General features: G+C 38.4%; 1 protein-coding gene across 2 annotated transcripts in view; it reads right to left on the bottom strand.

Moving 5' to 3' along the window:
• Positions 1–4404: 4404 nt before the first annotated feature.
• Positions 4405–16666, bottom strand: part of ST3GAL6 (ST3 beta-galactoside alpha-2,3-sialyltransferase 6) — a 57642-nt gene continuing 45380 nt past the window's right edge. The window contains exons 5-9 of one of the 2 annotated variants that reach the window (XM_006868603.1): positions 15045–15140; positions 11232–11418; positions 10988–11125; positions 6872–7024; positions 4405–4731 (exon numbers count right to left, since the gene is read on the bottom strand). In XM_006868603.1, the coding sequence (XP_006868665.1) occupies positions 4645–4731; positions 6872–7024; positions 10988–11125; positions 11232–11418; positions 15045–15140 (661 nt within the window). In that variant the 3' untranslated portion in view covers positions 4405–4644. The remainder of the gene's footprint in view (positions 4732–6871; positions 7025–10987; positions 11126–11231; positions 11419–15044; positions 15141–16666) is intronic. The other variant, XM_006868604.1, reaches the window with a different exon arrangement.

Here is a 16666-nt window from a genome sequence, read left to right as displayed (position 1 = left end):
ATAACTTTTACATAAAATATAAACTCACATATTCTTCAGTTCTGCTAGATTTTCTGGTTTGGTGTGGTGAGAGTATGAGGAATCCTTTATGTCCTACCTGGGGAATAGATGTTACAGCATCCTACCAAAAGGATATAGCACCCTATCTTAGCAGTCACGTCATGGGTTTGATACGTCATAGCACCTTCTCTGTCACAATTCATGACCTGCTCCTGAACTAGTTTAACATAATATGAAGCAGAAATCATCCGTAATGTATTCTATCCTGTACAAGAGGGACCCTCCCTGGTGGTGAAACAGTTAAGTGCTCAGATGCTATCCAAAAGGTTAGTGATTCAAACCCACCCAGTGGCTGCAGGAGAAAGACCTGATGATAATGTACTTCGAGTAAAGATGAGAACCTGGAAACCCTGTGTACTTGTTCTGCTCTGTCATATGGGATTGCTATTACCAAATCAATTTGACTGCACACAACAGCCAACAAACCAAAACCAAGCCCAGTACCATCAAAGTCAGTCTGGACTCATAGCTACCCTATATCGGATTTCTGAGATTAGATCTTTTCAGGGGCAGACAGCTTCATCTGGTAGGTTTGAACTGCTTGCCATGTGGTTAGCAGTCCCAACCTAAACCACAGTGCCACAAGGGCTCCTTGCACTCAACAACATAGTTTAAAAACCCTCTTTAAAAGTCTTGAGACTGGAAAGATGATGTAAGAAGTTGGCCATATGATAGAAATACCTAAATTTGACAGTCCCTCTTCCATAGTACCTTAGTGCTGAAATTGTAGTCACTTTTGTTGACCTGTGCCACCAGATTGTGATACTGTAAGAATTAATTAAGGATGAATAAACATGAATAGTATTCATTTTGCTTGCTTGCACAAGCATGTCAGTATTCTAAAACATTGCTTCCAAAAATATAAGGGGCTTCAAAAAGTTCATGGAAGCATTAGAATGAAAGGATAATGGAATTTTTCCACAACTTTATGCATCCCCTTCCTAGAACAGTTTATTTTTGTGGGCTCCCTGCCCTCCTTTCATAAGCTTTAGTTTTTTTGTTTTCCATCTGCTTTTCCTTTTTCAGTCAAATTTGAGGCACAATTTTATTCATGGAAGAATCAATACGTATTTTGTTTCAAAAGACTTGAAACAAAAAGCACAGATGTTGAAATTAAAACATTCATGAATATATGTAAAGCACATGTATTAATGCAAGCATCCCTTTTCAGGTGAGAAGAGAGTAGTAAATAAAATTTTTTCGATATCTTTATCCCATAGAGAATAGAAGTTTCCTCAAACTCTACCTGCTTGAAGCTTTACGAAAAATGTTTCAATCACTACTTCATTTTCCCAAAGGTGGCTTGCTATTTTCGTGTCATTATGTGTACCTGGTTTTTTTTCCCCTTCTCTGGAACTTTGTTTTCTAATTGAGGCAAGTGTTTTCTTACATAATACATATATCAAGACTTGATTCACACTGCCACTGTGCTGTCCTTGAACTACCAATGAATTTGTATAGAATGACTAGTTTTAACTACTTTTATATACTTCACTATCCATATGACGAACTGAGCCTGAAGATTTTTTTCTGGTTTTGTACGTTTTCTTCTAATTCATTTGTTTGCATATTAGAAGTCTTTTTTTGTTTTGTTTTCCATTCTTTATAGCTAAGTTTATACATCTGTTATATATACAACATTTTTTGGAGACAATCAAGTAACAACTGAAAATGTGAAAGTAACCATTTTTGACAAAATTCCTTTGAATTTTTATTCTTTGCTTGAAACATTTAAAAGATTAAGTCATTGTGGTTTAACTGATTTTTTTTTTTTCCTACTAATACACTTATAGAAATAGAACCAGACAGTGGCAACAGCAAATGTGGCCATTACAGGTTTCATAAAATTACACTGACTTCACTGTTACTTGATCTTATAAACCAGCACAGTTAAAGATAGATGTTGAGAATTTTCATTTATATTTTATTAAAAGCTATAAATCTGAAATGATTCTATTCTATGTGCAGGGTCTAGTCCAGTTATTTAAGTTCACATTTCACTATCTGCACTTTGCATTTAACAGTGGGTTTATTCACTGATGAAAATGGTTTGAGTAGAGAATTTATACAGGAATTGAGATGATGGTATGTATATATTCACTCTCCCCAATTCCATGAGATTGGGGGTGTGTAAAATTTGAGCTCATCTAATATGAATGTGGCCACAACATTATGTCAAGTGACAACACCTGGCCCTTACACCTTGACTTCACATTGTAACCTGGAGAGCAAAAGGGCGGTAAAACACCATATCAGATAAATATTATTTGAAAGAATGAATCAATTTTGGGGCCACTGAAAGCTTTTCAGACCCTCTTAAAAGTAATCTCTGAAGCTCTGCCTAAAAACAACAATATCTTATTAGCTCTTTCAGTTCTGCACTTGAAGACCCAAAACTACAAAATCTAAGTAAGAGTTGGATGATTATTAAAATATTTTAAGGTCATTTTTGGCACCAATTCTACCCATTTACTCCAACTCATCAGTAGTATTTCCTTCTTCCTCCTCTTTGGTTTTTTTTTTTTTTTTTTCCCCCTTTCCTTTTTGTTTTTGGCACTGAGAAAGGTGGAAACACAACAAAAATGCATATTGGAAGTAAATGGCTTGTGTGTCAGTGATAATTCCCCCAGAATGTACTTTTCTTACCTCGGCATGTACTGTAGTCACTCAATATTTGTATATGTTGCTAGAATTTAGATTGTATCAATAGTGAGAGTTTTAATGTGTTTTCATGTGTTTAATTGTATATATGTGTCTTGCTCAAATTATTTAGCTTAAATAAAACACTGAGGTTTGTAGCCTTGTCTAGTACTATACAAATGCCAGCTTCCTCAATTTTAACATCTTTCTAACATCAGTCAGAAAGAAATGTTTTGGTCACATTTGAAAATGCCACTAAAAGTTACGGATTTTGACATTTGTTTTTCTGTACTCAGCAGCATCGTTTTTGAAGCCTGGTTCACTGTATTAGCATTCTGAACACTTCAGCAACCCAGCTGCAACCTGTATCTCATTGAGCCCATGTGGATTCTGGTCTAGTACCTGCCTTTTCTACTTCAGAGTAATTGTAATAATCAAATGACACCATGGTACTATGCAGAGGTAGGCTGGTATTAACCAAACACGGTCCATAAAGGAAAATTAATGATTAAACCTGGTTAAAGTAGCCACTAGTTTTCTCCCCCTTACACTGCTTTTCAGTATTTTATGTATTCCTGATTTGGAACCTTCCTTTAGGAAAAATTGGTTGTGGACATCCCTATATTATTTATTATTCATAATATATTACTTCTTTGCCTCTTACCTCTTCTCATAACTTTGATACCTTTTTATATCAGATTTCTCCACAAATATCCTTTGGTTTTATTCCATGGGATTCCTTTCTTGGTAAATCCTAAGATGGCTTCTACTCTAAAGGAAGGTAGCCAGATAAAATTTCCGTGTGAAGATTGCCTTTAATGCCTTTAAACACAAGAAAAATGGAGACTCATAACACAAAGGTGCTTCAATTAAATCTAAAACACAGCTTGGCTCTATAAGGATTAATTTAAACCTTTAAATTTTAATGAATAAATTAACCCAGACGAACAATATTTAAGAATTTTCTTCTTCTTGAGCTTAGCTAGTGTACTTCTGATTTGAAATAAACTATTAATTAAAAGTTAAACTATTTCTTTTAAAATAATGCAAAGCCACCAGACCAATAATTAAATAGTTACTGATTCAGAATTTCATGTGTAACCTATTTCTTATGGCTTAGACATTTTTTAAAAAGCCTATTTATTCTATGAAAATGCTTATGAGAATCTTATAGTTTGATTAAACCAATATAGACTCTGATTTTCATAGCTATGTACTGTAACTGGTGGTGGTGGTTATGTGCCGTGGAGTCGGATCCGACTCATAGCGACCCTGTACAGGGTTTCTGAGGCTGTAAATCTTTATGGGAGCAGAAAGCCTCATCTTTCTCCCTCGGAACAGCTGGTAGTTTCGAACTGCTGACCTTGTGGTTCACAGCACGATTCATAACCACTATGCTACCAGAGCTTCTTATGTACTGTTAACTAGGACCGATAGAAGATTCAGATTAGGTTCCCCAGGCAGAACTATTAACAATTAAACTTTTCTCTAAATATAGGCCTGAAATGGTTCCAGTTTGCTGATCAAGGCACAACCACATGCCAATTTCCCAGGAGATAGGTTTACAGTAAATCTGTCTTAAAATATCCCATTCTCCTAAGGTTGGTTACTCCATACTTAATATTATTGTTACATCCCTTCAAAGTCTAAGAAAAAATAATTATAAAAAGACGTTTAAAAATACATTAGAAAATCATCTATTAAAAATACAATGTGGTCAAACTTTTAATTTTTGTCTTGATATCTTAACTTTTCTTGGTTTTCATAAATATTTCATTTAATTTCACAGAAATTAAACTGGTGATTATGAATCACCAGGTAGCAACAAACTTAATATACATAATCTTTGACAAGTGTATCCAACATAATTAAAAATAAAGCAAAAAGTTACAATATAAAAATAAAACAAATACTGTTATAGTGTCATCTTGGGCGTCTGTAGGTTCATTCTTGAGTCAAATTGATTACGTAGTTCTTTTCTATAATGTCTTTCAGAAAGAGCTGCTCTGCGGTCACATTGTGATATGCATTCTAAAGAGGTAAAAAACAAGCAATTAAAGTTTGCAAAGAAATGAGTAGAATGTGACATAAGGAGCATGTGACATGGACTTTTAATTTTTCTTTCATTCTGCTCATTTTTGTGCCAGAGCTTTCCCAAAGCCCACTCTTCCCACTTATGCTACCTTAAGCTACCACATAAGTGAGGCTCATACCTCAGGTCATAGCTACTAAATCTAGTTAACAAAATTGTAAGTCAGAGTGGGTTGATCACTTTTATAAAAGCAAGCAGTACCTGGAACTCGAAGAATCCATGTGTTGTTGTGCTGTCAAATTGGTTCCAACTCATAGCAACCTTGTATAGGGTTTCCAAGAAACAGCTGGTGGGTTTGAACTGCCAACCTTGTGGTTCGCAGTCCAGTGTTGATCCTACAGTGCCACACCAGGGGTCCATTTAAGATGTACTAAAATAAATAAACCTGCCCTTTCAATGGGTATCCTCATTTTCCTCCAGAACCTGTATTTTTCTTCACCATTTCTTTTAAAGAAACAGTTCAGCGCAGAGTTGTTTTAACGTTCTGTTTAGGTGACTTGTGAAGTACCACAAATGCTACAGGAGAGGTTAGGGCTGAGGAGAAATGAGCCCAACCTAAAGTCTGTCCAAAAGGAGTGGTTAACATTCAGCTGCTAACCAAAGGATTGGTGGTTCAAAGCCCCTACTAGCCACTCTTCTTCTGCTCCCATAAAAATTACAGCTTAGGAGACCCTATGGGGCAGTTTTACTGTCTTAAAGGGTCACTGGAGTCCTGGTGTTGTGTTGTAGGATACTGCAGTGGAAAGAATATAAGGTCAGTTTTAACCGAAAGGTCAGTGGCTCAAACACACCAGCTGCTCCTCAGAAACCTTATACAGGGTCGCTATGAGTTGGAACCGACTCGCCGGCCCTTAACAACATATAGGGTCACTATAGAGCCTTGGTGTGGCACTGTAGGGTAAGCAATGATTTAATAATCAAAAGGGCAGCAGTTTAAACCCAGGAGCTACTCTTCGGAAAGCCTATACAGGGTTGCTATGAGTCAGAACTATTAATAGCAACAACATACGGTCACTGAATAAGAGTTGGCTCTATGGCTCCTTCCTTTTGAACTCATTTTCATTTTGTTGGGTTTTTTTCTTTTTTCACAGGAGAGGTTAGGGATGATGTGAAGACAAAAGACAAGACATAACCAAAATAATCCTGCTGCTTGCTTCATGTCATATTCTGGGATAATGGTTTCATAGGAGAAGCACTGGACTGCTAACCCAAGGGCAGAAGTCCAAGCTCACCAGCCACTCTTTGGAAATCCTATACAGGATTGCTGAGTCAGAGCCAACTCAACAGTACTTAACAACTTATATATAGTTTAAGCCACAGCTTGTGGGGCTGTGGGTTAGGCATTGGGCTGCTAACCATAAAATCAGCATTTCAAACCCACCAGCCACTCTGAGGGAGATAGCTAAGACTGTCTTCACCTGTAAAGATTTACAAGGTCAGAACCCTACACAGGGTAGCTATAGTCAGGATTCACATGATGACAGTGGGTATCATTCATATTTCTGTATTAAAAGCATACTGATAAAATTTAAATCTTATCACTTGCAATGTACCACTAATCTAAGTTAAAATTAGGTAAATGAGGAAACTACTCATTCAATGACAAATCCTCAGGATCATATTTATCAACACTGATTCCTATTCCAAGAGAAGTAGGATATTTTAAAGGTTTGCAACCTGAGTGTTTTAAAAATAGATCTCATCTACTGCACTGAAGAAGTTCATGAAAATAATTACTGTGAGCATGGGCATGTTTTTAAATGAACTTACCTCAAACAGAGCAGGTTGTCTGTGTATATGTATTTACGTAGTACAACTGAGTCAGTATCTTAAGACAAAAATACCTGACAATAACCTGACTCCCACAAATTGGGACAAGCTGCTGTAGTCCCATGGGCCTTTGGACTTGAGTCATAGTTACAGCACTTAATACATCTGTAACCCCTATCAGGTCATCATCTCTCAAAACCTCAGTTTCCCCAGTAAAATGAGAGAGCAAGAAGAGAGAGAATATAAGCTTTCCAACAATAAAGATTAAAGGGTAGCCCTATGCATACATATGACCTATATGCACATTACCTGACTCATCAAAGACATGGTAGCATTCCCATAATAGTGCAAAGGACTCCTGATGTCAGAAAAATTATATTTAAAACCAGCTACGTGAACTTCATGACATATATGAAATGCCAATGTGATGGCAATAATTCCTGTCGTTGGGTGTTTGGGTTTCTGAGGGCAAAAAATAACAAAATTAAAATTAAGAACATTGAAAACTATGCTGAAAAACTTCCAAATACGTTTCTTGTGCCTAAGGCATGTTTGAATAAAATCATATTTAATTAAACCCTCATCGTACCCTAAGGCTCAAGCCCAAAACATGTAGTATACACATGGAGAGGCTTCACAGGAAAACAATGAAAAGGATGGAATTTTTCCATGAACTTTTTGAAACTCCTCCTCGTAAGTGTGATGGAATAATAGAGAGCCTTTCAAGTAGAATTCAGCTGTGGAACTAGCCTTGCAGTATCCCTGCATAGTACAAACAGTTTAGCACTCATCTGGTAAGCCAAAGGTTGGAGATTTGAGTGTTCCCAGAGGCACCTAGGAAGAAAGGCCTGGTGATCAACTTCCAAGAAACCAACTATAGTAAATTGTATGAAGCAAAGTACTACTCAGACACACATGGTACTGCCATGAGTCAATGTCAACTTGACAACAGCTCTTACTAGTTATTAGCTGTGTGTACCACTATCAAATGATGGGTCATTTTAAGGCTCAAGGAAAAGGAAACTTGTAAACTTTAAAAACATGCTGAGCCAGCTTTCCTTGTGGAAAAAGCAAAACCTAGGAAGTTTGAATACATGCATGAACTGTAAAGAAGATAGCTTAATTCACTAATGGACAGACAGAATCCTTGGTATATGGCATCATATTAATCAACAGCCTTAACATAGCTTTATTATTTTGATGATGATAATCCTGGTGACAACGTAGTTCTGAGGAAAGACTAACTTTAATCAAGAAACTTCAAAGACAAAATGTAATAGTATCTGACTCTTAAAACTAAAGTTTCTAGAAGTGTTAACAATGGCAGACTCTCAACAAGCTCATAAAAAGTTAAAAAAGAAAACCAAGCATATAAAACATTCCATATATAGATACTCTTGAAAACTACTTGAAATAATGTTTAACAAGAAGGTCATGATATGCAAGTTTTAATTCTACTTGGGATGGCTTTCAAAGGCAAAAAAACATCTCTCATAGCAATTGAAGGACATTTCTTTTCAATTAAATGTATCTTAAGAATCCCATAAAAATCACATAATTGTTATTTTTTAAGAAAATAAAAGGTACTCCAGGAGGACAAAGGAGTTCTGGTAATGTAGTAAGGTTAAGAATCGGGCTGCTAACCTCAAGGTCGGCAGTTTGAAACTTCCAGTGATTCTGCGGGAGAAAGATGAGGTGTTCTGCTCCTGTAAAGATTTACAGCCTCGGAAACCCTGTGCAGGGTCGCTATGAGTCGGAACTGACTCCACGGTATTTAACAACAAGGAGGACAAACTTGTCTGAAGGCATACTAGCATTTATCATCAGCTTTTCTTTATCCCGTGCACCACTCTGACTCTCACAAGCTTTTACCATCTGCTAGAGATGGACCACATGATTGATTTGAACTGCAACGTTGGCAGTTCAGACTCACCAATCGGTCCTTGATGTGCGATCCTATACAGGGTAGCTATAAGTCAAAACTGACTGGACAGCAATTAACAGAAGCAAGTTAATGGTTAGGTTAAAAACCTAGGAGTCATTTGGTTACATTGATTTCATCACTTTTTCTCTGTCCTTCCTCTTTTCCACTGCTTCCTTCACAGCTTAGATTTCTGATCCATAATTTTCCCCTTAGGTAGATACCTACTTCCTTCACCCATCACCCACAGCACCTTTATCTGCCTGGCAGAATCTTAACCCTTGTTAAATCCTTATTTTTTCTAAGAAAATGGAAACAATTTTGACAGAACATCATCATCTTCCCAACTCCAATTCTACCCCTTACCTGCCTCTTTACCCATATTTTTCAGCGTTCACTCCTTTTGTAGTTGGTGACATGCCCGTTTCAACCTATAGCCAATCCTTTCACATTACTGTATTTTACCCTATCCTTTCAGTAACTTTGCTTATAGAATTACTCACTTTCTCACTGTTTTCAATAGTGCCATCATCATTCCCTTCAGCACGCCACACACATCATTTAACTTTAAAAAACAAAACAAAAATTCCTTGCTTCCTTTATCCTATGCTAGTTTCCAACTATTGATTTTCTTTCTTTTCCTCCTTTTACAAAAGTAAAATTCCATTAAAGATTTGTCTGTGCTTGCTCATGTCCCTTGTTCTCTTTAACCCAGTTCAGTCTGCTTGCCTCCTCTTGTCCTCATCACTACTATCACTAATCTTCATGTTCCAAAATCAGGGTAAATTTCTTTGTGCTCAACCTTTGGACAGCATTCAATATGGAGGGCCTCTCTTGAAATACAGTAGTGTCCTCACTTGGTATCTGGAGCACCATGTTCTAAAGACTAATAAAACTAGTCCTAGTATCCTCTCTAAACATGATCAGTGTCGTCTTATGCATGAAGTTAAGAGATACTACCCCAAGGGAAAAATCGGATCATACTTAGGAAAACATCAGGAACTGAAAAATTATAAATTTTACATTCAGAAGCTATTCTCTCTCCTCAGAATTAATAAGAAATGGGATTTGGAGTTCAAATAGCCAGTGTTTTTTGACTTGGGAATTTCACTTCCAGGAATCTACACTTCTGTGCCAAAAAAGAAAAGGCACCTACTGGCATGTTGCTGGGGGTTGATGTGCCAGACTGCAAAGCCATTTGAACTACGTCAGTGGTTCAAGTTCACCAGCTCCTCGTCGGAAACACTATACAGGATCGCTATGGGTCAGAATCAACTCAACGGCACTGAACAACAATAAGCATAAGCCTCACTACATTATTTATAAATGTGAAAAAGCTGGATACAAACCTAAATGTCTACAAATAGAGGGACAGTTCATTAAACGGGGAAGCAACTAGAAAAATACCATGGTATAATCCCAATGACTTTGACCAAAAGGCTATGTGCATGTGTTTGTAAACACACAGAGAATCGCCTAATAGGACATCAAGCGGGAAATCTTGGGAGAAGAAGAGGATGTCTCTTTTTGAACATTTCCCATTTAAGATGTTTAAGGTTTTTTATCACAGTTTTCAGTCTGTTGAAGAAAAGATAACATGGTATGTGTTTATTTTCTTGGGGTTTTCTCTGCATTACCAAGAGAGGAAACCTCATTTTTGTTGAGCAGTCATGTTTCAGTTACTCAAGTTCCAAATGAAAACATGTCTGCCACTTGAGTGCAGAGCATATTGTTTTGCAGAGAATATACAAACAGGACAAGGGTCAAAGTCAGTAAGATTTCTTTTAACTGATCTGAAGTCTCAAGAACTCTCAATATTGCTAAATATTTAGAGTAACATTTATAAGAGTAACATTGTAATTAATTTGTCATATCTTGAAGCTAATTAGAATGTTACTCTTCTGTAACCCCAGAAAAACTCCAGACTACTTTATTGCCCTTTCTCATTTTCCCTCTGGTTGTCCTCTATGTTTTTATTGCTCAGAGTGCTTCACAGGCTGTTCATTCGAGCCTTTAGAGTCATGCACTTGTGAGCAGGTCCTGCTACTGGGAGCAGAAGTGCCCATCAACCCACCCATCCAGCCAGACTCTTGGCTACAAAACATGAAAGGCACATGTGAGCCATAGGGGGCATGCAGGAAAGACCTCACATGAGACCCCATCCCCACCCCCAAGGGCAAGAAGGCTTTCCAGTTTAGGTTTTTTTCCTTGTAACCTGTAAAGAAATGATAATATCCGAAGATAACCTTCTCACTCAGACATGGCCCTCAAAAACCCACCTCAAGGACAGTGGTTTTCATTTAGTTTTGAGAGTCACAGAGACCCTCTATCCCACCCCAGTGAAATCTTTATTTTGAAACTACCAAGAAAGATTGTTGAGTGCTGTTCAAGTCAGTTCCAACTCATGGTAACTGTATAGGGTTTCCGAGGAGCAGTTGGTGAGCTTGAACCGCCAACCTTGTGGTTCAAACCGACATCACACCAGGATGCCTAAGGATACGTACCTGATGTGGGGGAAACACTTTTGGGAAATGAAGCAGTTCATAAGCTGCCATTCTGATAATGAAAGGATCTAGTATTCTGATTTGATCAGGTTTATATATCAGGTTTAAAGCTGGTTTCTTCCAAAATCCACGACTGTTCTGAAATAAAGTAACAATGTAGAAGGAAGTACATTATGGAGTGTTTTTAAAGGAAAAAAAAAAAAGCAGAAGGTACTCTGAAAACAGATCAGTTTTGCCAACTTACTAGCTTGCCATCTGTCAGCAATTCCCATAACCATTTTAAATCAAGTGGTTTAAAAGCAATGAGAATCACCGTACTATTAGGTTCACTGTGAATGGGATCTGAAAAAACAGATTCTGGATAAAAAAGTCGGAAGGTTGTCTTTCTCCCAACTTCCTCTTCGTGTCCTAAAACAGGACCATTATTCATTCTGTGGGTGATAAAACACACAAAGAGATGTAGGCCAGGTGCAGTATGAATCACTTCCATCACAATTCTCAGAGGATTAGAATTAGACAGTCAATTATCAGCCAGTTTTTCTGTGCTTAACATCACAAAGCAATTAGGCAATCTTTCTCAAATAATGGTCAGTGAGATTTCCATTTCATGAAACAGCTATTTGATCAAATGCAAAAATACTCATTTGTAACTGGAAATTAATTGATAAAATTCAGTTTTACCTCCAGGAAAGCTGAAGACTAAATAAAGGAAATAGGAACACAGAATAATATTAAACAGAACCAGACAAAACCCCTTGGATTTACAAACAAGGGTCCTGAGAAGATACTTGACCAAGGTTAGACATTCATGTAATGTGTGTCTAAGTGACTGACAAGAATCACCTTTGAGGTGACTTAAAAGCAAATTGAAGTTTTGCATTCTAAAATAAAGTACTAATGTAAAACTGCTGTGTTAGACCTGAGCACAGCAAATGAAAGTCTAGTTACTAGAGTAAGCTAAAAGACCACAAAGGATCTACTATTGGACTAGCGTGTGCCCAACGCCAACGTTAGACATGCACTATTTATACACACCAAGAAAGCCGCTGTAAAGAAAGGAATGCTTTGTTTCCAAAACAGTGTCCCTACTGTTTAACCATTTGCCTGGTGTGGCACAGTAGGATAAAGCACCGGCCTACAAGGTCACTTTGAACCGCAACGTTGGTTCAAACTCACCAGCCACTCCTTGGAAATCCTAGTAGGGTCGCTATGAGTCAGAACCAACTTGATTACACTTAACAACACATGAAATTTAGTCCAATGCAATTGAGTTGATTCTGACTCAGCCACCCTATGTAGGGTTTCTGAGATCTTTTCTTCAGGGGAGCAGAAATCCTCTTTCTCCTTAGAAGTGGCTGGTGAATTCGAACTGCTGGCCTTGTGGTTAGCAGTCCAACATGAATGTAATTTAAGACAATGTTAATAACACTTGAAATGACTTTCATGATGCAAAGCCATGGGTGTTTTTCCACAAGGGCTTGCTGTGTTACTAAGTGATGAGATTCTAGGCAATTATGGGTAATGAAATCCATGCTGGCTTAAAAATTGTTTTGTGGAAAAATTATCACAGCTTCCTCAAAATGAATAATAAACAGAAACTTTTGTTTCAGCTAATGGCTGTTTTCTGTAGAGACACTAGGGAGCTTGGAACCTAGTAAGACCTCTCCTAAGTCATCCCCCAAACTGCCCAGTGAGCCTAATGCACTGTCCCAATGTTCTAGCTTTCCCATACTTCAAAAACCAAGCCATTCCATACCACTCCACTCTCAAGACACTCACTCCCTGTAAATGATGACCTTGCCTTACACTTGCACTGAGAAAACACCACTGCATCTATATGGGACTACTGCTAGTTGTGCCCACAGTCCCTGCTTACCTTTCCATTAAAAGAAGATTGACCACACTTTTGTGCTAGATCCCACGGTGCCATTTTCTCTCTGCCACACCAGTCCCTATTAATTTCTTATTTTTACTTGTTAAGTGCCATCGAGTCAGTTGCTACTCATAGCAACCCCTGTATAGGGTTTCTGAGGAGCAACTGGCAGAAACACTTTCCATTATTCTCCCTTCAGCTACCATCGCATTTCTCAACTTTTCTTTCACAGCAAAATTTCTCAAGAGTTGCCTCTACCAGTTTCTCCACTTCCTCACCTGTCGTTCCTCCAACTCGCTCCACCTGGTCACCTCCCTCATCATGCCTCCTCCAAGCCTACTTTTGTCAATGTTATCAGTGCACTTCAGGCTGTCAGTCCAATGGTGACTGACCTCAGCAACACTGGACATAACTGGCCCTCTGCCCTGAAACTCTTTGCCCTCTCAGCTCCTGTGACCACCTCCTCATTTTCTTCCTCCCTCACTCGTCAATCCCTTCCATCTCGTTTACTCACACCCTTTTCTTTGCTCAAGCTTTGAGTGCTGAATGCTCCAAGGACTAGCCCTGGCTCTCTTCTCTGAGTCTTTTCATAGGAAATCTCATCAAGTTCTGTGGCTTTAATGAATTTTTGATTTTATGAGTCAAAATCAATGTGACAGTAGTGGGGTTTTGGTTTTTATAGGCTGTTAGCCCTCAAAGAGTTTAACCTGTTTATCCAGCTGCCCACTTGGAATCTACTACAAGCATCTCAAACGTAACAGGTTCATAGAGAATTCATGTTTCTTCTCTAAACCTGTTCCAGTGCAGTTTTCCTCAGTTTAATAAATGGAACCACCTTCCAGCCAATCATTAAGTTAAAATCCTGAGAAACAGCCTCTTGGTTTCGTTATTCCTTTCACTCCTCACATCAAATACATCACCCCATCCCAAACCCACTAAGTCAATTCAGACTCCTAGCAACCCTATATAGGGTTTCCAAGAATGTAAATGTTTATGGAAGCCGACAACCTCATATTTCATGGAGCAGCTGGTGTATCTGAACTACTGACCTTGCAGTTAGTAGCCCAATGCCTGACCCACAAGGCCATCAACAAATCCTGTTAACTATTATCTCTAATATCTCTAGTCTCCTCACATTATCTCTTTCCCTGCCATAATAGTATAGTCTTCCACCTGAATACAACCACCTAACTGGCCTCCCTATTTCCACCTCTGTCCCTCATCATATTCTATTCTCTACACCCAAGCCAGAATATTTCAGACATAAGACAGATTTTATTGCTCTCTTGCTTAAAAACCTTTGAATGCATCATGGTTGTTAAGTGCCACTAAGTCAGTCTGGACTGATAGTGATGCTGGTGAATTTGAACCACCAACCTTGTGGTTCAAACTGACCTTGTGGTCCAGTGCTTTAACCCATAGCACCACACCAAAACTTTGAATGCATCCTTCTGTACTTAAAATAAAACCCAGGTTTCTAATACCAGCCTACAAATCACCACCCAGGCTGCTCCTTGCCTGCCTCTTCAGCTGCAGATTGCTGTAATCTCTCAGCCAGCTACCCTCCTCTCTCACTGGTTTTCTTACTGTTTCTCTCAAATCCAGTATCACATCCTCCTTAGGACCGCTAATATTCCCTCTGTCTGGACTGCTCTAACTTTCATGTGGCCACTTAGTTCCAGCCTTAATATCTCAAAGTGGTCATTCACTCAAATCACTCTGTATCCTATCATGTTTTATATCATCTATGTGGCATCTGTTGCTATATTTTCTTACTTGTCTGATCACTTTTCTTCCCTCTTAATAGAATGAAGCTCTGCAGAGGTCAAGAACACTGTTTGTATTAACTGGGTGTTATATGTCCGATGTCTCGAACTGTGCTTCACATATTAAGGGAATGGCTAATCACAAGGTTGGAGGTTTCAAACCCACCATCCACTCCTCAGAAACCCTTAACAGGGTTGCTGATTTGGTACTGACTCAACAGCACGTAACAACAACAAATATTTGCTGGATTAATGACCTGAAATCTACTGTAGAAAACAATTGAGAGAAAACACTGTGTTATCAAGTACATAAGCAAATCTAAGCAACTCTCCTTCCTTTCAAAATACAGCTATTCTACAGTAGGAAATCATGTTCTTTTGAAACATTTCTAGGTTAGGAAATAATAAATATACTTACCTTATTATTACATCATAGGAGTCGATTTTTTCCCCTAATGTCTTATTCTTTAAAATTCCTCCATTACCAACCACCACACACCTTTTACATGGCACGCTGTTGGATAAAACAAAACAAGTGAAAGATTAAGTCATCTTTTGCAAAACTGATTCATTCCAAGAACTTCATTCTTTCAGGAATCCAGTGCCAAATTTCATTTGTTGCCCAAGTAGAAAACAAACTAAGTGTGATTTATAGGTCTAGTACATATCAGAAAGATGAAATTCAAGATCATTCCATAGTGAAAGTATAGCAGCATTTTCAGTGATTATTCATTTTTATAAGCTCGTGCACAATCCTTTGATTTTCATAGCCACCCACTGAGATAAGTAAGCCTCTAGGTGTGGCACAGTGGGCTAATGTGCTAGACTGCAAAGTTGATGGTTCAGGCTTACCAGCAGCTCAACAGAAACCCTATGCAGGGTTGCTATAGGTCAGAACCAACTCAACAGCACTTAACATTCCCCTAAGTTTACAGTGGCAAAGAACAAAAAGAGGTTCAGAAAACAGGTAATGTTTCTAGACCTTTGGACTATAAAAACACCCTTCAACAGGTGATTCTGAATGCTCATGTTGAAACAAGTGTGCTTTGCATTCATTCCCCTGAGATTCTGCCTCTGGGTTTCTCCGCTGCATGCTTTAAATGTGGACCTGGATGGTTGGAATTTGGTGAGTGAAGTACCACTTCCTTGTACCCTGTGCATGCTCACTTCAGTTCCATAAACATGTATTGGTCCTTGGAGCTTAACCAATACAAACAAACATTTCACTCTGTGTTCCTAACAAAGAGCTTTAAAGTAGGACATGAAAGAGGACTTCCTGTTACTGGCTGTGATCAACTTAGAACCATGTGCAGTCACGTCTCAGCAAATATGGTACTGGCCAACTATCTCTCAGCTCTTACCCATGGGGGCAGGACTAAAGAAGTAAGAAATAGATTATGTCCTAATACACTAGAAGTCAAAAACTTCAGAAAGGAAGACAGATGGTCTCATCAGGGCCCTCACTACATGGAAAGTCTAGAGAAACAAAATAATGTTTCCCTAAGAACCAAGGCAACAGCAGACCAGATAGACTCAGAAGCTTAAGGCTCCTAGGAAATTCTGTTGTTAATGGCCCCACCAAGTCAATTCCAACTCATGATGCCTCCACAGGGTTTTCAAAGCTGTGATCTTTTGAACGCAGATCACCAGGCATGTATTCCTAGGTTCTTCTGGTGAGTTTGAACTGCTAACCTTTCGGCTGTAGTCAAGCACTTAGCCATCGATGCTACCCAGGGACTCCCTTAAGTTAATGAGAAGAACAATTGTACAAATACTGTTCAATAGCTAAACAGAGATTGCCAGAATACTAGAACCACAGAAAAATATCAAGTACTAGATCTATCAGGTTAAGCAGAAACAAGGTGTACGTTCCTGTAATCATAAGTTTGCCTTTCTTACTTAGAAATGTAGCTCATCTATTTATTTGCTGGAGTCCTGGCATGGCGCTATGGGTTAATGCACTAGAATGCAAGGTCAATTTGAACCACAAAGTCGTTGGTTCAAACTCATCAGCCACTCCTCAGAAACCCTATACAGGGT

This window comes from Chrysochloris asiatica, unplaced genomic scaffold (genome assembly GCF_000296735.1).
Source record: "Chrysochloris asiatica unplaced genomic scaffold, ChrAsi1.0 scaffold00120, whole genome shotgun sequence".
Classification (NCBI taxonomy): Eukaryota; Metazoa; Chordata; class Mammalia; order Afrosoricida; family Chrysochloridae; genus Chrysochloris; species Chrysochloris asiatica.
This window is presented reverse-complemented; position numbering and strand designations above follow the sequence as displayed.